Here is a 23,890-nt window from a genome sequence, read left to right on the forward strand (position 1 = left end):
CATGTTGGATAGTTAAGTTTGCAAAAATGGTGGCTGAAAATGGGAAAGAAGAAGAAAAAAATAATTAAAAAATCGATTAAATAGGTTTTTCACGCGCGCTCAACAAGTGTATTACACTCTCTAAGCCATGTAAGCAAAAAGTGTCAAAATGACACATCGAGACCCTGCATGAGGTGTCTAAAATGAACATCGCTCACTTAAGGTGCCTAAGTGAAACTTCATGCCAAATTTAAGGGGCCACCGATGGGTTAGCCCTTATAATTATTCAATTTATATATATGAACTAAAAAGATAAGATCTCAATACGAAATTTGACTTTACACCCCAATCTTGTACAGACGGCCTGCGTTCTCCAAAGCTTGATTCAGTCAATCAAATTTTAGTCTTCTTTATACAAAAATGTTTAAAGTTGCATGAGTAAAGAAGTTGGTGCATTTTTGCTCCAGGAAATAATTATTGATCTTCTCAATTTATCTGAACTTTGAGTTATGTATGGTTGAAGTTTAGTTAGTTTTGTTTAATTACAATCATTTTATTTGCAATCATGAACAAAAATTATAAAGGTGGGTGTGGGGGAGGTTGGATTTGGTGCACTTGTCTGCTGCAAATTGCAATGGAGTTTTTATAATCTATGTCAACGAGATTAAAAAAAGGGGGTCAATTAAGGGGCTTTGAAGCCTATTTAATCGATCTCCAAAAAATCATTTACATGTGATTTGTGGATATGAAAAAAATCATAAACATTACCCTTTTGCCAAGAGGGATGTGTAGTGTGTTATACTACCATTTTCAAATTCCAAATGTCATATTTTTATATTTCCTTTTTCAATCTCTTGTCAACTAGTAAACTTAGTATATTTCCACTAGGGAACCATCCTATGTGAACCGCTGCTCCACTAGATGTAAATTTAGTAAATTTCTCATGTTATTCAAATACATATATTTCGAATATATGTTAATAAGATATATCTAATTATGTGTATTTAAATATGAAATGTAATCGAAAGACATTAATTTAGGAGCAAATCATGCATTAATGATTCAAGAGTATCTGTTGTATCCCTGATCCATAAAAAATCAAAAATTCAAAATTCTTCCCATTTTTTCCGAGCATAAAAAAAATTCAGTACTTTTTCCCTGAATTTTGTCTCCAATAATTGTTTATGTTAATTCGAATTTCAAGCTTTATGAAATACACAATGACAAGTGATTTCACTGTATTGTTGAGATATTCAAGAACTTAAATTTCTTACACTATATATGATGCTATGAGTCTAATACGCGATTAGTATTTAGATACATGAGTTCATGTACATATTAGATACACATATACAACTTAAATACATTAACAGATACATACAAGATACAATATGGGTGCAACTCAGATACATGTTCAACTACATGATACATTCTTAGATACACACCAGATATATTATTCGTACATGCTTAGGTAATTAAAATGCCTAGAAACATACAATGGTGTATTGTAGAGATTCATATATGATTTCACCGTTACTATAACAAAAATAACTTTATAACGGCAATAAATATACATATTAATAAAGAGTGTTAAATTTTTTATCGGCATTAGTTAGATGTCATTAGAATCAATATCGCTAAAAACTTTAGGGACATATACAGAGAGTGCTAATTACTGCTAAAAATAAATATTTAGTGACAATTAAGTTATTACCATTAATTAATCACCACTAAAAGTCATTTCTTACATAGTGATGCGTTAATCTTGTCGTTATTGTGAAGATTGGTTGAGATTTTTGAGGATGAAAATCAAGAGCATGAGCCATGACTCAAATAATAATTGAGTTAGTTATCAAACTCAAAGAATCTGATTTGTAATGCTCCATTTTCCATTCAATTTTCAGATGGGAGTAAGGGAAGAAGGAGAGAGAATTAAGTGATGAACAAAGAATTAGGAGAGGAAGTGAGCTAATTGGAGTGAATGGATAAATTAGGAAAATAGTTAAGAAGTTAAAATTCTATTTTACGCTATTTTAAAATTGGGAATAGTGTGTATCATGATTAGAAAATCAATTTGAGTTGAATATTGACCCAATTTTACTAGACTCAACTAATATATGTACAAATTAATACTAATATTTTAATAAACTAATTTTGCCACCTCCAACTTAATACTAGGATATATTGACACAACTACGCCATGAAGCATAAAACTGAAGAAACGGAACTGCATGCTAAAATGAAGCTCGGTCTATCTTTACTTATCAACTATACTAAAAATAATTTTCTAGCAAAATACTTATTTAGTTTGAAAAATCAAGATATAATTTACCATTTTGTGTCTATTTTACCTTTGATACTAAATATAATTATTCAATATCTAATACATATATTTCTCAAAGCATTAAATTTAATATATTTAAAGATTAATATAGTAGTATTACCCACTATTATCATCCAACTACAACATTTCATCTAATTTTATTTTAAAAGCTAATAAGGGCGAAAGATACATACTACTAAAAAAACAAGGCAAACTGAAGAAAAAACTTGAAATTAGATTTGGTGGTCCCAAATATCTGCTACGCTCTTGTAAGGCCCATCACTCTTGTTCACAAACAATTCTTCCCCATCTAATACTCGCATCTGCACAAACATATAATGAAAACCAACACATCGATAATTCAATTATTGTTTACGTAGGAACTACTGGTAATAACGAACTTTTAAATGACAAGAGAGAAGTACCTGATCTGGGATATCACAAATAGCTTGGAAATCTAGCTCTGGAATTTCCCATGAAAACACTTTAATGTTCTCTTTTATTCTTTCTGAGTGATCTGATTTCGGAATTGTACTTGTTCCTCTTTGTATAGCCCACCTCACTAGCACCTGCCCCGGCGTTTTATTTAGCTTTCCTGCTACTCTCTCTACTACAGGATGATGAATTAGATCAATTTCTCGCGAACCCAAAGGTGAATACGCCTGAAAAAAGTGGATGCAATCGACCTCAGGCATAAATAAATATATACAAGTCTCAACTCCGCGAGGTATTAGTAGTACCTCAAGTTCATTACATTTGAAACTTGGTAGCTACCAAATCATTGTTAATATATGTTGTTATGCATAAAGTTTCAGTTACTTACTGTGACGTGAATATTATTTTTCTTGCAAGCTTCCAACATTTTTTCATTTCTCCATCCAGGGTGCATCTCCATCTGATAAGTAATACGAAAAAAAGGAAGAAGAGGAGGACATCGATACGATTAATTGAAAGACGAGAATTAATATTCAACTAACCTGGCATACAGAAGGCATTATCTGTGCAATATCTAAAAGCTTTTTAAGTTTCTTGACAGTGAAATTACATACTCCAATATCTCGTACGAGTTTATCTTTCACTAACTTCTCCATTTCTCTCCAAACCCCTTCCCAATCGAAGTCAGACACTTCCCCTGCTTTTGGAGGTCTACTAGCTCCGTCCTTGAGACGGAAGGGCCAATGAATCTTCAACATAAAATGTGCAGATTCATCTATTAGATTTCAAAACTAACAACTAAATACTGCCAAAAGGAAGTCGTACCAGGTAGAGATCAAGATAACCCAGTTGCAATTCATTGAGTGTCTTCATCAATGCAGGTCTAACTCTCTCACGTGACAAATCACAACACCTAAAACAATCAATAATATCTCCTTAATTCGTTTAATTGCACGTTGGATGTATAAAAAAATCCTAGAGATTTAAAATAAGTTAAACCATAGTTTAGATGTGACAAATAAGGCTGATCTCTCTACTCCTGCATGTATAGCTGCCTTAATTCCATGACCAACCTATATATAAGAACAAAACACAAATGTATATATCTTGTTAACGACAAATAAGGCTGATGAAATTTCATACTTGCCCGTCGATCCTAAATGTCTAAAATGAGAGAAAATGACATAAATAGTCCCTTAACTATAGAAGTAGGTCTAAAATGGTTCCTTAACTAAACACTTAATGAATTTAGTCCTTTAACTATTCAAAAAACTTATCAGTTTTAATTTGGTCCCTTAACTATACACTTACCGGTTTTAATCCTTTAAGTATTCAAAAACTTATCAAATTTAGTCTTTGTCCATTTTTTAAATACAAATAGCTTAGGTTTATATTAACGAAAATCTTCTTGAAATTAAATCTTTAACCCATTTTTTAAGTTGTTTCTATATCCCCGCTCTTTTTTCTTCAAACTACTCTCATGAAAAGAGCAATAACGTCAACGATTCAAAATAAAATTAATGAGGAAAGAAATATAATTCCTAATTTTATTCAATGAGGATAAAATTAAGCATATAATTGTTGTTAATGATTTGAATCCGCACTTGAATATGCTAATTAGTGCAGATTTTATTTAATTTACTTAAATTTCTTTACGTAAAATAAAATGAATAAAATAATAAAATTGATCTATTTAAAAAAAAAAAAAATTACAAATCTATATTTTATAAATTTCAATTTCTGAAAAATTAAACAAATTTTGTTCAATGAAGTCGTTGGAGTACAAACTTTGGATTTAACGGGTAACAATTTTTTTTCTTTTTATAATAAAGTTTAGCATATTCAAGTCATTAGTAGTAATAATATGCTTCATTTTATCCTCTGTTGAATAAAATTTTGGCTTATATTTTCTTTTCTCGTGAATTTTATTTTAAATCGTTTAGGTTAAGGTTTTTCGCATAAGGTTAATTTGAAGAAAAAGTAGCGGAGAGAGAGAAACAAAAGAAAAAATTGCTAAAAGATTTATTTCTCATAAAATTGGTAAGTTTATAGTTAAGGAACTAAAACCGATAAATGTATAGTTAAGGAACAAAAGCTAATAAATTTTTGAATAGAAAAGACTAAATCCGTTAAGTGTATAGTTAAGAGACCATTTTAGACCTACTCCTCTAAAATGACATCTATTTACCAATTTTGTTATAGAAAACTTTAAACTATGTGCACAATAATTCTGTTTAGAAAACTAAGCCTCGTTCGTATGTGTATGCTAAACAACTTGTACATAATAATACGACTTTGATGTAATTCAACAACTTAAAAGCAATAATCACAAATGAAAAAGAACCTCATCTTGGACTCCATACTCTGCCGCTGTGTCAACATGCCTGTAGCCAGCCTGCAGCCATAGTCAAGAGCATAAATTCTCATAAAAAAACAGTTTTAAATAATCAAATTTGCTAAAAGGTTGGGTTTCATGCTCCAAGGGGAAAGCCTTGGGCGAATGAAGATCACAAAGCATTCTAAGCGACTCTCACGCACCAGAATGAATGATGCGAAAAATCAAAGTCATACTTCTTTATTTATTATATGAGTATATGTAAGTCAAAATCGAACAAACTGTAATTATCAATTCAGAGTAACACAAATTTTCAAAATGAGATTTAAAAATACCAAATCATACCAAATTAATTTGATAGATAATTTTTTTTAATCGAAAATACCATACCGTTAATCGTACACCTAGGTGGCTAGTTTTTTTTTTTTTTTTTTTTAAAGTACTTGCAAAAAGTATACCGAACACACGCTCCAACATCAACTTTGAAAATTTCTAATAAAGTGCTTTTTTTTCTTGGCCAAACAATCCACTATCTAAAATATTATTGTAATTCTTGCTGAATTGAATTTCTTTTGTTACTATTTATATTGATTTGATTCTGATTTGAGTTTTTATTCAAATTACTAATATATCTATGTGCTATAAAATTTATTGAATCATTTAAAATTCTAAGTTTGATCTGAACTTGTATATGTTAAAGAGACAAAAAAATATAAAAAGTTCAAAAAATATTATAAATTGTATTGCAATAAATATTATTATGTATGATAAAATATTTTAAAAAAGGTATACATGAAACGTCGAGTTGAGTTGGTTCAATTTGTTTTTTTTTTATAGTTAAAACTAAATTACTATGATCGAGTTTTTTTTTCTCAATATTAAACCAAACCACTAATGAATACTTGTTTATCTAGTTGAATCAAATTATTAATTTACTTCATCTACACAAATCAACATATAACATACCAATATAATACAATACGATATAATATAATTATGTATAATGGGACGAGGTAGAGTACCTCAACAATAGCAGTATAAACAGAATCCCTTGCATTATGAGCTCTCCAAGTGCCCAAACCAATAGCAGGAATCTTGTGACCACTCAACAGTACAAAAGATTCAATTTTCTCACCTTGTGGGTCTATTGTCATCTGAGCCATCTTAACTTCTATCGAAACGTATCTATTATTGTAGCGAGGTGTAGATTTTTGATACTATACTATAAAAGAAAAAAATAAATTAAAAGACATTTATATGGCATGGGAAATGGAGGGGCTAAAGTTTAGAGACACGTAGCATTGCATGTTGTGACACGTTTGAACACATTCACAAATTTTGCAACACATTTTTGTGACACGTTCTCTTTTTGGCTACCTACCACACTCTTCTTGCCTTCTTTTTCTTTGTTTTTTTGTTTTCTTGCTCTAGATTTTTTACGTTTTGTACATTTGTGAATGATCCAGTTAATTAATAGTGGTAGTGGAGAAAGTTTCTGCCAAAATTAATTATTCTAAAAGACTTCGAGTTTTTTTAATTCTTAATTAGAAATCTTGAGCTTGAATATAAAAATGATGTCATCTTTAATAAAAATTTTCTATTTTAATTCTAAGGTGAGTTTAATTAAATTAATCAATTTTCATTAAAAAATAAGTGTTGCTTTGGTACATCATTTGGAAACTAGAGGGGGTTGAAGAGTGTCTTAAATGATTTTCAGCCTAAACACCAAATAGTACAACCTTCAATACTGAAACCAGATTCTCTATATTAGTTCTACTATCTTGTACTTAGAGGGTGTTTGGATTGATTTAAAAGTTGGTCAAATCTATTTTAAAGTCAGTTTTTAATTTTTGGAAATGTTTGACAAATATAAAAAATAACTTAAAATAAGTCAAAATGACTTAAAATAAGTTGAGAAGTGTTTGACAAGGTCAAGAATTACTTAAAATAAGTCAAAAACCAAAAGTAGGTCTCCTCCTATTTTTTATTTTTTGACTTAAAAGTCATTTCAGTTTGACTTTTTATTTTTGATTTAAAAGTTACTTTTTTAAGCCGATCACAAACGGGCCCTAAGTGCACAATGTAAACAAGATATCCTAAACATTAGGGGTGTACAAAATCGAACCAAAAATTGAATCAAATTGCAAATCGTGTTGAATCGAAAAAAACCTCGATGAATGGTTTGGTTTGACTTGGTTGATATTGAAAAAAAAACCCGAATATACTTGAATTGGTTTGGTTTTAACTAAAAAAAAAGTCAACCCGAGATCAAACCAACCCGACATTATATATATATAATTTTTAAAATTTATTTAATATATAAAAGTATTTACTTTGATGTAATTTTTAAATATTACTTATACGTTTTCTTAATTTTTATGTTTTAACATATTTTTTAAAGTTTTTTGAGACTTAAAATTTTAAATGGTCCAATAAAGGTTATAGTTCATAGATATTAGTAACTCCAATAAAGCTCAATTTGAAATTAAATCAATACTAATGCTTATAAAATAAATTAATTCAACACTAAGAATGACAACAATGTTGAATATTTGTTCTTTAGTTTTACGTTGGTTTAGACATTTAAAATACATAATCTAATTTTAATTTTTTTTAATGTTTAATCATGTAATTAATACTTATTAGACTTATTTTTGCATGATTTAGTACTTTTAAATTATGATCTTTTCATTATGACTTATCCATTTGCAATATTTATTTTATATGATTTCATTATTATTTTCTATTGAATATTTTAGTGTCATCACTCATCTCATATTTTGTGTTATTTTCGAAACACCTTAGATAGTTGTATTTTGGTTGGACTTATAAAGAAATATTTGGAGCACAAGTTAATTATATGTTTGTATGAATACTTTACTGGAAAAATTCAAAAACCTGAAAAAACCCAAGGTTTATTAGTTTGGTTTGATTTAAGAATTAAAAAAATTGACACAAATGATTTGGTTTAATATTTGAAAAACTCGAACCAATCCGAGGTTGAAAAACTAAAAAAAAACGCGAGTTTTGTTAGTTTGGTTTGGTTTATAAATTTAAAATTTTTACACAAATGATTTGGTTTGATATTTGAAAAATCCAAACCAATCGGTCATGTACACCCCTACTAAATATATAGCATCCCACTTTTCTTTATTATCCAGGACTTTGGCCTTAAAGAATAAACAAGTATAAGGAAAATACAGTTATTTCCTCAAAACAAAGTGTAACATCTCGCAAATTGAAATAACTAGGAAGAAGTTAAGAATTGGAAATAATCACTTTTGGAAAGAATTGAAATCTGGAATCTTTTTAGGTATGTTAAGTTGAGTTTTTAGTCAACTTTAAATGACCATAACTCATAGCTCAGCATGTGTTAGGTGTATTTCCAGTTACCGTAGGAAAGATCTTGGAATAATCTTTCCAACGACGCTGAGTTTGCGCGATTCCAAGTTCGTATGAGTGAGATATGCCCATCTGAAGTTGGGCTGTTCAAATAAGGAAAGTCTAATCCGAATTTTGGAAGGGTGTTTTAGTCTTTTCCTTACCCAATTGTTTTAATTCGTTTTTAGGAGTTTAATTGGGGTAAAATCAGATTTTAGTCAGTTTAGAAAAGTTGAAGTTCATGCTAGGGCTTGGAGAAAAGAGAAAAGAGGAGAAATTAAGAATCGTCAAGAACATTCGAGTTTGGTTATTGATTTCGCCAAGGATTCAATCCTACGAGGTATGTGAGATCACATAGCGTTGGGTCAGTTCACCCATGCGCCAATCATGATTCAATTCAGCAAAGTTATATTGATTTGAAAGTAAATCCTATGAGTTCTTGATGATAATTCAATTGGAATCTTGTGGGTTCTTGTTGTTGAAGTTTCTTGAGATTGATTCATGTATTTAGGTGTGAATTTGAGTTAAATATTGCATATATTGATGAATAAGTTGTTTCTAAGTGTTTCGGGGAAAGAACCAAGTCGAAATAGGGGCCTGAGGTGTCGCCCCTCTCATAGCCCCAAGCAGAACCCTCTGATATTTTGCCTCTAGGGCGTCGCCCCTCTTAGAGCCCCAAGCAGGGGTCTTTGAACTTTGGGCTCTGGTGCCCCACGCCTCTCAAAGCGCCAAGGACGCCAGTTCATCCCATTTCCCCCTTCTTTCTGTACTAGTTCCTTAGCAACGTACTTATGTTTTCTAGTTGATTCCAACACTCTAAGGTACGTCTAAACATCATGAAATCATCCATAAACATGAGATCATGAACCTTGAATCCATAATTCAATTCAAGGAAAGTGAAGAGTCAATTCTAGAAGTTAAGAAGCAAGTCAAGAGAAGTTCATAAAGTTTTCAAAAGTTTTTCGCAAACGTTTTAACTTTGTCTTAAGACTTAAGTTTCGAGTTGACTAAAGAGTTAAGAGTAAAGTTCATTTCTTCAAAGATTATACGGGAACTAAGTATTCCTAAAAGTTAGAAATGTTTTCACATTTGAGAAAGAAAGGGAACATCGATTCCAAGAGAGCTTTTAAGCTAAGTTTTGAGTAATTATCTCAAACCAAAGAAAGAAGTTTTGTTCTAAAAACATATGAGCTAAGTACATTTTGGGAGTAGTATTGAGTACCGATATGGGGAGGCGAGTTTATAATGACTCAAGTCTCCTTAAACCAAGTAGCCATCATGAGTAGTAAGGGATCATACTTTTTAGATGATTCCTTAAGTGCTTTTAAGCATAGACTAGTGGATTCACTTAGTTAAGGCGTCCTATTTGAAGGAAAAGTATAGGACAGTTTTGGCAGTGTGGGAAAGACGTTGTATCACCACTTAGGCTCATAGTGATGGTTGTCGATTAGAGGAACTCCCACATAAACTATATTACTTTATTATATAAGTAAAATTGAGTTTGTTATTGCATTTTCTTTAACGAACTAAGTTGCTTTCTATAGTTTTATAAAGTTTTTCATATATTGCTTGTGTTTTATTGCTTATATTGAGTTAAGTTATTCATGAGTTGAGTAAAGCCAAGGTAAGTGTTTCTTTCAGATTCTTTCAAGCTTATGTTATGTTTAGTTTTCCTCTCGCATACTCGTACATTCAATGTACTAATGCCATTTGGCCTGCATCGTATTATGATGCAAACACAGGTAACCAGGATCATCACCCATTGCCTCATTGATCCAGTTGAGAACTCAGAGTCTGTTGGTGAGCCTCCTAGCTTTCCGGAGGGCTCCTTTTATCATTTGCTTTTAGTATTTCATTGTTAGGATGATCGGGGGTCTTGTCCCGACATCCCTCTTTGTTTTAGAAGCTTCATAGATAGATAATTATAATTCTTTAGTCTTATTCATTTCAATTGTATACGTTTAAGACTTGAGTTGCCATTTTGGCTAAGTTATTATCTTTTAAGTTATTGCATGAGTTATATTTCTTATGTTTAAGTCTTCTGCTGAGTAAGTAAGCCAGGCCAAGGGTTCTTTTGGGGCTAGCAATGGTTCTCGAGTGCTAGTCCCTCCATGGGTGTGACAAACTTGGTATCAGAGTACAGAGTTCAAGAGTCCTAGGGAGTCTATGAAGCCATGTATGTAGAGTCCTAGTTATCGGTGTGAAGTGCGCCACATCTATAATTAGGAGGCTGCAACATTTAGGAAATTCCTTCACTTATTTCATACTCATTTCGTGCGTTAGAGTTTTATCTGTAAAAAGTTTCTTTCTAACTCGTGCTTGCATGTAACCGATTGTGAGTTGGACTGTTTTGAGAGTGCTTTCATGAGGTGTTTCTTTCCCCGTGAGCTAAGAAAAGCAAAAAAATGGTTGCCGACATGAGGAGCAGGATGAGTTTATTCATTGTTGGGCTGCCTCGTTTGTCAGATTAGGAAAGTAAGGCAACCATGCTAATAGGTGACATGAGCATAGCAAGGCTAATGATCTTTGTGCAACAAGTTGAGGAAGACAAGCTGAGGGATAGAGAAGGGTTTAAGAATAAGAGGGCTAAGACATCATGGAATGAATCCGGGCAGCAAAAGAGTAATGTGAACCGGTCTTCTTTCTAGCATAAGCAGAAAGGACCTTCTCCATCATCTGTTGGTGTACCTGCACCAAGAAATAAATGTGACTACAATAGTCAGAATTCCCAGAATTTCAGAGCTAGACCTGCACAGTCGCAAGGTAGTAGGGCACAAGGGGGTAGTAAGATTCCTGCATGTGCTAAGTGTGGTAGGAACCACTCAAAGATGTGGCTTGATGGCTCCACTGGATGTTTCAACTGTGGCCAGAATGGTCATTTTATGAAAGAGTGCCCTAAGAACCGTTAAGGTAATGGGAATCAAGGCAATAGAGCCCAATCTTCATCAATAGCTCCACCAGACGGGGTTGCACCTAGAGGAGCTATTTTCGGTACTGGCGGAGGATCAAATCGTCTTTATACGATCACTAGTCGGCAAGAGCAAGAAAACTCTCCAGATGTTGTCATAGGTATGATCAAAGTTTTTACTATTGATGTTTATGCTTTGCTAGACCCAGGAACAAGTTTATCTTTTGTAACCCCTTGTGTTGCAAATAATATTGATGTTCTTCTTGAGAAACTCTGTGAACCCTTTTGTGTTTCTACAACTGTTGGGGAGTCTCTTCTAGCTGAGCGAGTATATCGTGATTGTGTTATTTCCATGAATCACAAAGACACCATGGCTGATTTAATTGAGTTAGACATGGTAGACTTCGACGTCATTCTACGTATGGACTGGCTTCATGCCTATTATGCCTTCATTGATTGTAGAACTCGAGTTGTTAAGTTCCAAAGCCCTAATGAGCTAGTCTTAGAGTGGAAAAGTAGTTCAGTAGTGCCTAAGGGTCGTTTTATTTCGTACCTTAAGGCAAGAAAGTTAGTTTCCAAGGGGTGTGTCTATCACTAAGTCTGAGTTAATGACTCTAGTGTTGAGATACCTCCTATTCAGTCAGTTTTGGTAGTAAAAGAGTTTCCAGAAGTCTTTCCAGATGATCTACTCGGAGTCCCTCCTGAGAGAGAGATAGACTTCGGTAAGGGTTTGAAAGCACCTGAAATGCCCACTAATATGCGGTTATTCGGCAATTAATTATTTGGCTAAAATATTTTAACTTATCTTGAATTGCAAAAGCGAACTACTTTATAGTTACTACCGTTTTAAGAGAGAAACAAAAAAATATCGCAATATGAAGTATTTTGTAAACTTATTTATTTATTTATTTATTTATTTATTTTTAAGTCAAGAAAGAAACGACTAATTTAGTTAAGTGATTAATTCAAAATGGGTGTCTTTTGGAGATTTGAAATTTTTAACTTTAAGATTAATAACAGATAATAACGAGTAAACAAACACAACAAGGAAATGAGGGAAAGAGATTTGGGCTCAAATCTGATTTTCCTGTCCGCCTGGGTCAGTATTTGGGCCCATTTTCATTTTGGGTCTTTGACCTATTTGAGTCCTTTGCACCTGTCCTAAACTAACATAAAAGAAAATATTTCTTTGGACTTTAGGCCCAATTTTTTCCACCTGTCCTAAGAATTAACACAATAATAATAAACAATGACAAGAGGGGTTTAGGCCCAAAATAACAAAATACAACTCAGAATAAATAGAGGTGGACTTTTGGGCCTGGTTCTGTCTCAATACACAACATATATACTTAATATATATTGTTGTATATTCTCGATGTATCGACTCCAATTCCTGTTCGTCAATTTTTTATAGCTGGTCAACTCAGGTAAAATAGAATTGGGTCTTCATGGCCCAAAGAAAAATGCAAGGATGGGATCCATGGGACCAAGACAGATTTCACATGCAAAACAAACAAATTACAGAATTAGCATTTTTGAGGAGGAAATGAAGTGATAAAATAAAAATTAATAATAAATGAAGTGACGCACACCAGTCAATCGTGAACAACACAACATTTAAATAATAAATTGGAAGGGAAACTGGTGAATGCTTAATACTTTTATATCCAAGGTAACGGACAATAATGGGATGAAGAGTCAAAAGGGAATTAATAAACTTTCCAGAAATCAACTGTGCAAGCAAACAAAGGAAAACCAAGTTCAATAATTTTAAACTATTGATATCAAACATGCCAATCCAATTAAAATCTAACTAAACCCACAAGAATGAACTAAAACTTCAACTATATAATTTAGTTAAGCTAAAGAAATTCTTCATTTTGTTATGCCCAGACAAGTCACACGCACAAGCAAATCGCGTCTTCATCGAATTAATATTTGAAACGCCACATTAACCAACATAATCTAAGAACAATTCTAGCAACAAGATCTTAGTATCTAATGCTAAAGTAAGATATGATATATTTTGGGAACACTAACACAGACCTCATGAAAACGGAAACAAGACAAAGATAAAGGGTACATGCTAAAGAAGCTTAACTTAAAACGGTAAATAACAGGCATTTTCGGCTCAAAAGTTGGATAAATATGAGGACATGACTTGATTTAAGTAACTCACATTCGGCAGGAAGACAATAAAAAAATAGATAAAACCAAGCGATAAGAATGCGATTACACCACATATACTTAACCATATAGGTCGGCCTTTAAAACTTCAGCCTATAAAAAGGGGCAACCTCAAACAGTGACGACCCTAAATATAGCATAACTGATGCTTAACACGGCACAAACAAAATAATATTGATTAACTAGTTTCAAGATGAGGAAACATCAAAACACATTCGAGCAAAAAAAAAAAAAAGGCAGAAATGACCATACCCGATAAAATTTCGCAGAACCTTAAAACAATATTACAACTAACTCATGGAAGCGATTAAGAACATGTGCTTCATGTCAAGACAACATCAATTCAACGATAACTAATCAACGAACAACCAACCGAATAACGATTTTTCAACATTAACAGAAGCGAATAGCAAAAGAGATGAAGAAAAAGTTATCGGAGTGAATGGGTTACCTTTCTCAGGGCAGCGAAATGAGACAGCACGAGCAGAATGACGACCTTCACTACGCCGAGACTCGAACACGAACAACAGTAAGGGTGTTTGGGCAGAGATATCAAACTCAAACACCGAAACTAAGTATTTCTTCTGTTTCTCTTGGAGTACTTGGTATATATTTTTGCTATTTTCTATTTTTACTATTCTGCGTATCTTTTCTCCCTAAAATCCCTAATAGTTTCTCCAAATATTTTCTCTAACACTAAATTTCCAACTCCAAAAAAAATCCCTTTCGGTGAATAATAAGTGAGTATATATAGCAGGGAAATTAGGGTAGATTTGGGGGAAGAAAACGAACAATTTTTTTTGGCAAACCAGGGCCCAATTTCAAATTCAAAACGCCAAAAATCTTTCACAAATCTGGGAAGACATCCTTTTTCTGAAGATTCAACCTCATTCCGGAAGAGGAAAGGGCGGCTCGACGCTCCGGATTGATTCCATCGTCATCTCCATGCCACACGGCTTAATCTCACGCTAGGGAGGACAATCAACGCGGACTGCTCCTGTTGTACTGTTTCTGCGCTCCTCGCTACTTTTCCGTCCATTGCCGTTTCTGCTTTCCATGTGTTTGTTTGAGAACGTTGGAGCTGGAACGTGAAGGTTTTGGGTTCTTTAGTTGGTGAGGGAAATGGGCTGGGCGCTGGAATTATTTTGAAATGGACAAGGAATTAAAGGTGGGCTGCTGGAAATTCGGATTAAAGGGCCCAAAAAAAGAAAATCAATCTTTTAGTGAATTGCAGACAAATGTTTTGACTTGGCCAAATTTGTGATAGATTAATAATTTAGTCATATAGATGTAGAAGGTAACCAAAAGAAATAATTAGAAACTTCGGCTAGAATTCAATATAATACGAACTAATATAATTAATTTATGAGCTTCTTAACCTTAGCGAAATAAAATAATTGATCTTAATTATAAAATAATAAACTAATTGTCTTAAAAGTAAAACTATAATTAAGACTAAATTAAACTAATAAAATATTTAACTCACAAGTACAGAAAAAAAAATTGTGACGCATCTTAACTACTAAATAAACTAATTGAATATATGTGCCTATATAAAACATATTAATTATTTTTAAAAAAACACATAAATAAGTAAAACCATTTCAAAAACTTAAGAAATATTCTGAGTCTTTTCCACAAAACCAATTATTTCAAATTGCTTGAAAATTAGGATGCTCAAAAGTTAATTCCTATCGTGGCGGGTCAAAATTGGGTGTCAACAGCTCCGGTCTTGTTTGTGAGGAAGAATGATGGTTCCCTTAGGATGTGTATAGATTACCGTCAATTGAACAAGGTTACCATCAAGAAAAAGTATCCTCTTCCAAGAATTGATCATCTTTTCGATCAACTTCAGGGTGCTACTTGTTTCTCTAAGATAGATCTCAGATCTGGCTATCATCAATTAAGAGTAAGGGAATGTGATATTCCAAAGACAGCTTTCAGAACCCGTTATGGTCATTATGAGTTTCTGGTCATGTCCTTTGGTTTGACCAATGCGCCTGCAACATTCATGGACCTTATGAATAGAGTATTCAAACCTTATTTAGATATGTTTGTTATCGTTTTCATTAATGACATATTAATCTATTCAAGGAATGAAGAAGATCATGCTAGTCATCTCAGAATAGTTCTCCAAACTCTAAAAGATAGATAGTTGTATGTCAAGTTCTCTAAGTGTAAGTTTTGGCTTGAGTCTGTGGCATTCTTAGGCCACTGTTTGTCTGGAGAGGGAATTATAGTTGATACCCAAAAAATAGAGGCAGTGCATAATTGGCCTAGACCCACATCTCCAACCGATATTAGGAGTTTCTTGGGTTTGGCTGGATATTATAGAAGGTTCATAGAGGGGTTCTCATCTATTTCATCCCCTTTGACCAAGTTAACTCAGAAAACAGTGAAGTTTCAATGGTCTGAAGCTTGTGAGAAAAGCTTTTAGGAATTGAAAAAAGAGGTTGACTACTGCCCCAGTTTTGACCTTACCAGAAGGTACTCAAGGTTTTGTAGTTTATAGTGATGCATCTAGAGTTGGGTTGGGTTGCGTATTAATGCAGAATGGCAGTTGAAAGTCCACGAGAAGAATTTCCCAACCCATAACTTAGAGTTGGCTGCTGTAGTATTTGCTTTGAAGATATGGCGTCATTATTTGTATGGTGTTCATGTAGATGTATTCACTGATCACAAAAGTCTTCAGTATGTGTTTACTCAGAAAGAGCTTAATTTCAGACAAAGGAGGTGGTTAGAATTACTCAAGGATTATGACATAAGTATTCTTTACCACCCAAATAAGGCTAATGTTGTTGCTGATGCTTTGAGCAGGATGTTTATGGGTAGTACCGCCCATTTTGAAGAAGATAAGAGAGAGTTAGCGAAAGATGTGCATAGACTTGCATACTTAGGAGTTCGACTAATGGATTCCACAAAAGGAGGAGTAGTGGTGATGAATGGGGTTGAATCTTCGTTAGTGTCAGAAGTGAAAGAAAAGCAAGACCAATATCCCATTTTGCTTGAATTGAAGACAAATGTTCATAAGAAAAAAGTAATGACTTTTGAACAAGGGAGAGATGGTGTGTTGAGGTATCAAGGTAGGTTGTGTGTACCAAGGGTGGATGAAATCCAAGAGAGGATCATGGAAGAAGCTCATAGCTCCAGATATTCAATTATCCGGGTTCCACAAAGATGTATCGCGATTTGAGAGAGGTTTATTGGTGGAGTAGTATGAAGAAGAGCATTGTTGAATTTATGGCTAAGTGTCCAAATTGCCAACAAGTTAAAGTAGAGCATCAAAGGCCCGGTGGTTTGGCTCAGAATATAGAGATTCCAGAATAGAAGTAGGAGATGATTAGCATGAACTTCATCACAGGTTTACCAAGGTCTCGCAGGCAACATGATTCTATTTGGGTGATTGTCAATATAATGACAAAATCAACCCACTTTTTGCCAGTAAAGACTACCCATTCAGCAGAAGATTATGCTAAGTTGTATATTCAATAGGTGGTAAGACTTCATGAGGTTTCGGTCTCCATTATTTCAGACAGAGGTACACAATTTACTGCACAGTTTTGGAAGTCATTCCAAAAAGGCTTGGGTTCAAAGGTGAACTTAAGTACTGCCTTTTATCTCAGACCGATGGGCAAGCAGAGCGTACTATAGAGGATATTTTGAGGGCTTGTGTGATTGATTTCAAAGGTAATTGGGATGATCACCTACCTCTTATTGAATTTGCTTACAATAATAGTTACCACTCTAGCATCCAAATGACTCCTTCTAAAGCTCTTTATGAGAGAAGATGCAAATATCATATTGGATGGTTCAAAGTTGGTGAAGCAGGATTGATAGGACCATATTTAGTTCATCAAACTATAGAGAAGGTGAAAGTGATTCAAGAGAGTTTGAAAACAACGCAGAGTCGTTAGAAGTCCTACACTGATGTTAGGAGAATGGAGTTAGAGTTTGAAGTAGATGATTGAGTCTACTTGAAAGTTCCACCCATGAAGGGTGTTATGAGATTTGGTAAGAAGGGGAAGCTTAGTCACTGGTATATTGGACCTTACAGAATATCGAAAAGGGTAGGTAATGTAGGTTATGAATTTGAGCTACCAAAAGAATTAGCCGCGGTTCATCCGGTGTTTCACATATCTATGTTGAAGAAGTGCATGGGTGATCCTTCATTGATCATACCAACTGAAGATATTGGGATCAAGGATAGCCTATCTTATGAAGAGATTCCGGTTCAGATTCTAGATCGCCAAGTTTGCAAGTTGAGGACTAAGGAAGTAGCATCAGTTAAAATTCCTTGGAGGAACCAATTTGTTGAGGAAGCTACTTGGGAAGCTGAGAAAGATATGAAGAAAAGATACCCACACCTATTTGGAACCGGAGAAGTTCCAGACTAAGGTAACAATTCTCTTCTTAGTACTCTTTAATTTATGAGTTGGCATATTGTATTTTCATTGCTCGTTGGGTGTTTGAGCTGAATGTTACATGTTACACCCTTAGCATACTAAGAGTAAGCTCATTCGAGGATGAATGTTCCCAAGGGGGAGATATGTAACATCTCGTAAATTAAAATAACTACAAAGAAGTTAAGAATTGGAAATAGTCACTTTTGGAAAGAATTGAAATCTGGAAAATTAGTCAAGTATGTTAAGTTGATTTTTTAGCCAACTTCAAACAACCATAAATCGTAGATCAGGATGAGTTAGGTGTATTTTTAGATACCGTAGGAAATATCTTGGAATAATCTTTCCAACTCTACTGAGTTTGCACGATTTTGAGTTCGTATGAGTGAGAAATTTCCATTTGAAGTTGGGCTATTCAAATAAGAAAAGTCTCATCCAGATTTTGGAAGGGTATTTTAGTATTTCCTTACCCAATTGTTTTAATTCGTTTTTAGGAGTTTAATTGGGGTAAAATCAGATTTTAGTCAATTTAGAAAAGTTGAAGTTCACGCTAGGGCTTGGAGAAAAGAGAGAAGAAATCAAGAATCGTCAAGAACGTTCAAGTTTGGTTGTGGATTTCGCCAAGGATTCAATCTTACGAGGTATGTGAGATCACATAGCATTGGGTTAGTTCACCCACACACCAATCATGATTCAATTCAGCAAAATTATATTGATTTGAAAGTAAATCCTATGAGTTCTTGATGATAATTCGATTGGAATCTGGTGGGTTCTTGTTGTAGAAGTTACTTGAGATTGATCATGTATTTAGGTGTGAATTCGAGTTAAATATTACATATATTAATCAATTAGTTGTATCTAAGTGTTTTGGGAAAGAACCAAGTCGAAATAGGGAGTTTAGAATTGAAAAATGAAGAAGAAAAGTCGGAGGCACCTGGGCAAGGGCCTGGGGCGTCACCCTTCTCATAGCCCCAAGCAGAACCCTCTGATCTTTTTCCTCTGGGGCGTCGTCCCTCTCAGAGCCCCAAGCAGGGGTCTCTGAATTTTGGGCTCTGGCACCCCACGCCTCTTAGAGAACCAAAGATGCCAGTTCATCCTATTTTCCCCTTCTGTCCGTACTAGTTCCTTAGCAACGTACCTATATTTTCTAGTTGATTCCAACACTCTAAGGTACGTCTAAACATCATGAAATCATCCATAAACATGACATCATGAACCTTGAATCCATAATTCAATTCAAGGAAAGTGAAGAGTCAAGTCTAGAAGTTAAGAAGCAAGTCAAGAGAAGTTCATAAAGTTTTCAAAAGTCTTTCGCAAACATTTTAACTTTTTCTTAAGACTTAAGTTTCGAGTTGACTAAAGAGTTAAGAGTAAAGTTCATTTCTTCATAGATTATATGTGAACTAAGTATTCCCAAAAGTTAGAAATGTTTTCACATTTGAGCAAGAAAGGGAACATCGATTCCAAAAGAGCTTTTAAGCTAAGTTTTGAGTAATTATCTCAAACCAAAGAAAGAGGTTTTGTTCTAAAAACATATGAGCTAAGTACTTTTTTGGAGTAGTATTGAGCACCGATATGGGGACACGAGTTCATAATAACTCAAGTCTCCATAAACCATGTAGCCATCATGCATGGGTAGTAAAAGATCATACTTTTTAGATGATTCCTTAAGTGCTTTTATGCATACACTAGTGGATCCACTTAGTTAAGGCATCCTATATGACGATAAAGTATAGGACAGTTCTGGTAGCGTGGGCAAAACAATGTATCACCACTTAGGCTCATAGTGGTGGTTGTCGGTTAGAGAAACTCCCACAGAAACTATATTACTTTATTATATGAGTAAAGTTAAGTTTGTTATTGCATTTTCTTTAACGAACTAAGTTACTTTCTACTGTTTTATAAAGTTTTCCATGTATTTCATGTGTTTTATTGCTTATATTGAGTTAAGTTATTCATGAGTTGAGTAAAGCCAAGGTAAGTGTTTCTTTCAGATTCTTTCAAGCTTATGTTATGTTTAGTTTTGCCCTCGCATACTAGTACATTCAATGTACTGATGCCATTTGGCATGCATCGTCTTATGATGCAGACACAGGTAACCAGGATCATCACCCAACACCTCGTTGATCTAGTTGAGCACTCAGAGTCTGTTGGTGAGCCTCCTAGCTTTTCGGAGGGATCCTTTTATCATTTGCTTTTAGTATTTCATTGTTAGGATGATCGGGGGTCTTCTCCCGACATCCCTCTTTTGTTTTAGAGGCTTCATAGATAGATAGTTATAGTTCTTTAGTCTTATTCATTTCAATTGTATACGTTTAAGACTTGAGTTGCCATTTTGTCTAAGTTATTATCTCTTAAGTTATTGCATGAGTTATATTTCTTATGTTTAAGTCTTCCGCTGAGTAAGTAAGCCAGGCCAAGGGTCCGCTTGGGAACAACATTGATTCTCGAGTGTCAGTCGCGCCCAGGGTGTAGGGTCGAGGGTGACACAAAGTCCAAGTATAATTCTGCATTCCTTACTGACTTGGTCTAAACGTTAAAGATCTAGAAATATTTTCTTTTATAGGGAGGCGACTAGGTCAATGTACACAAAATAAATTGAAAGAATATTATAGCAGGAACAAGATTTGTATACTTGTTAACAATCAACAAAGTTTTTTGAAGGATTACTCTAAGTTCAAATTACAATAGTTTTGGGGTTTTCAGAATTTGAGGACGCATTGCTCTTTGGTCCGATACATAGCAAATGATACATAAGTTATGTATCAAATATATAAGTTATGTATCATATTCATAATCATAAACCAGATTCATTCTGATTTAGGTTTGAAATAATTGCAGTTATGCATCAACAATAACATTTGTATCAAATACATTGTACACGAACAAAGTTGTAATGTATGTGATAGAGGTGAAGTAATTGAGGTTATGTATCAACTATAACATTTGTACCATATACATGTACACAAATAAATTTGTAATGTATATGCATGATAGAGGTGGAGTAATGTATTTGAATGTTAAGAGAGAGAGAAGAAAAAATGAGATTTTTGTAATTAATTTAAATGGTAGGAATTTTTAGAGATGATGTTATCATAAATTGTGTAATTACGTAATTTATCCAAATTTTAATAAGATCGATAATGGACCCGTGGTTCTATTATTCATTCTCTTATTTATAATTTATGCGGCGATTTTTTGATTTAGGATGTAATAGTATTAATTTAATTATTGCTAAATGCTTTTATAAAATTAATATTATCGTTAAAAAAATTGCCACCAAATGACTCTTTTATTAGAGTGATTAGTCACTTTCTCCCTTTTAATTTATGTAGTGATTGTTAATTTAGTATGCAATTTAAATCTATATCATGCTATTTTTGTGGTCATACAATTAATGAGAAGTAAAATAATATGTATTAAGCTATAGGTTATTTTAAATATGAAAATATATCATTTTTAATAGATTAATTAAAAAAATAACATTAAATATAGTAATTTCACCGTGCTTTTTCAATACTATAAGTCATTTAGTAAAATGTTTTATAAAAATCAATTGTCAACCTTGATAAAATACCCCGTCTTTGAAAAACACATGGAACCCTTCCTAGTAAGTAATCTAAGCAGGTACAAGAACTTCTAAGAGAGTATAAATCATGAAAAATAACACACAATTCCCACCATAAGAAAAGAAGAATAGAACTTGTCAGAGACATAGCAAAAATAATATCAGTACAAACAATACGTATTGGTAGGCATTATCGATCGATTTGAATCCACCACATAATTATAACATGTAAATAATTAAAAAAAAAACATAAGACTTGAACTATATACCCTTGATCCTTTAACCACCTCTCTTGCGATAAAAAAAACTACCCCCTTGAATTCATACACTCTATCCCCAAGTCACTCACCTCATTTTGCTGTCAACTACTCCATTAAGAGTTATTTCACCTTCCCATTGATCATCACATAACCCTTTTATCACATAATAACTTTTTGAAATCACTCACTCTGTCAATACTAGAGTTTTTCGTACTGAATTCATTCATGATCTCAAATCCACCAACTACTTTATTAACCGGTAAAATTCTTACTTACTTATATAAAGGAGAAACATAGACAAGGTGATGTGGCACTTCTCTATGGCCTCCATTCATATTTCTCTTTTTTTCTCTATTTTTTGGCCATTTTTCTTCATTTAATTATTTGTTTTATTTTTAATATCACATAAAGTCTTTATATTCAAGACTCAAGTACTCAACTTTTCACCTTCCCCAATAATATATCTTCTTTATTAGATATAATGTGCATATATTCATAACTCTCATAATTTTCAACTTTTCATATTCATAACCTTTAAATATTAAATATGAAACTGTATTCCTCCGTTATTTTCTATATGAATTCATATTTTTGTTTCATGATATTTTATTCAAAGTTACCCTTCATTATCACCATAGTATTATATTCATGCTTTTATTTGGCTTAAAAAAACAATAGAAAAAGAAGAAGAAGAAGAAGAAGAAGAAGAAGAAGGCTCTTGAATAGTGATTGGCTTGTGAAGTGAACATTGACAAGAGCTTAGATAATTATGTATTGATTTCTTTTCTCTTCTATTTTTTAATGATATGTGTATTGTACTATTTCTTTTTTTCTTTCTTTATTTTCTCTCTCTTTTTATTCTTATATATATCTATGATGCCTCTTAAATTTAATTTTTATACGAAGAAAGCTTTTGAATAGTGATAGATTTGTGAAGTGAATATCAACAAGAGTGTTGCCTCTCTTCCTTTGTTTGACTTGAAAAAGAAGAAGAAAGCTTTGAATATTGATAGGCTTGTGAAGTGGTTATGACAAGATCTTACACAATTATGTGTTGATTTTTTTTCCCTTCTACTTTTAATTTTAATGACTAAAGTCGCAATGATATGTGTATTGTATTATTTTTTCTTTCTTTCATTCTTTCATTCTTTCTTGTGTATTTTATGATGTCTCTTAAGTATATTTTGTATATGAACTTAAAATTTAATTCGAAGTAAGAGTAACTAAATTTTAGAAGTATGAGAGTTATTTGTTGTATAATTTCTATTTATATAATTTGGTCTCTTATTTTTCCTTGTAAAAATGTCAATAAAAAGTAATAGAATAAAATATATAATAATATTATAACCAAACAACACGAAATAACCTTTTAATATATATATATATATATATATTAAATTAAATTACAATTACTAATATAAATATATAAATGCCGTTTAAATAAGAACAAAAGGTTGAAAGACTTATGCTACTCTTATTTTCTTGTTTTGTTCTTCAAGTGACAAATTTTCTAACATTTTGTTGTAATAAATCTATAAAAAGGTATATGATTCTTTTACTCATATTTAATTTTTTATAATTGTTTTTTATATCGAAATACTGATATTATAATATTTTTATTTCTTTATCCTTTTTATAATATTTTTATTATATATAGTTATGAAATTACAACTTTTATTATAACATATTTATGAGTCTTAATTATGAGGAGGATATTAGTTTTTATTGAGTAATAACCATCAATACTTAGCATTTAAATCAGTAACAGATTTGTTTCATTTCTTCAATTGTTAAAAGTAATTATCAGCAAACTTCAATTTAATGAAGTTGAATCACTACTGCTTTGTAGTTTGTATACAATTCTTTTACCTTCTTTGTGTTTATGTGTTCTTTTACTTGTACAACATATAGGGAGAAAAAAAGAACAAAATAATAGTAGAGGCATTAGCGAAGGATAAACGATAGGGAAATACTATATGCCAATTTTTTTTTTTTAACTCAATGGTTGTTTTAGTTTCTTTTTAATTTTCATTTCATTTTTATTTTATTTAATAACAATTATAGAAAATATTTTTTAAAATTTTATTTAGATTAAAAGAAATTAAAAGGATCAA

General features: G+C 32.6%; 1 protein-coding gene across 1 annotated transcript; it reads right to left on the bottom strand.

Moving 5' to 3' along the window:
* Positions 1-2,503: 2,503 nt before the first annotated feature.
* Positions 2,504-6,237, bottom strand: LOC125871459 (aldose reductase). Its single transcript, XM_049552050.1, is given in 8 exon segments — positions 2,504-2,625; positions 2,728-2,964; positions 3,126-3,197; positions 3,280-3,486; positions 3,563-3,675; positions 3,678-3,810; positions 5,082-5,132; positions 6,095-6,237. Coding segments are annotated over 8 exon segments (1,044 nt in total). The 5' UTR covers positions 6,236-6,237; the 3' UTR covers positions 2,504-2,535.
* Positions 6,238-23,890: the final 17,653 nt, after the last annotated feature.

Source organism: Solanum stenotomum, chromosome 7, assembly GCF_019186545.1.
Source record: "Solanum stenotomum isolate F172 chromosome 7, ASM1918654v1, whole genome shotgun sequence".
Taxonomy (NCBI): domain Eukaryota; kingdom Viridiplantae; phylum Streptophyta; class Magnoliopsida; order Solanales; family Solanaceae; genus Solanum; species Solanum stenotomum.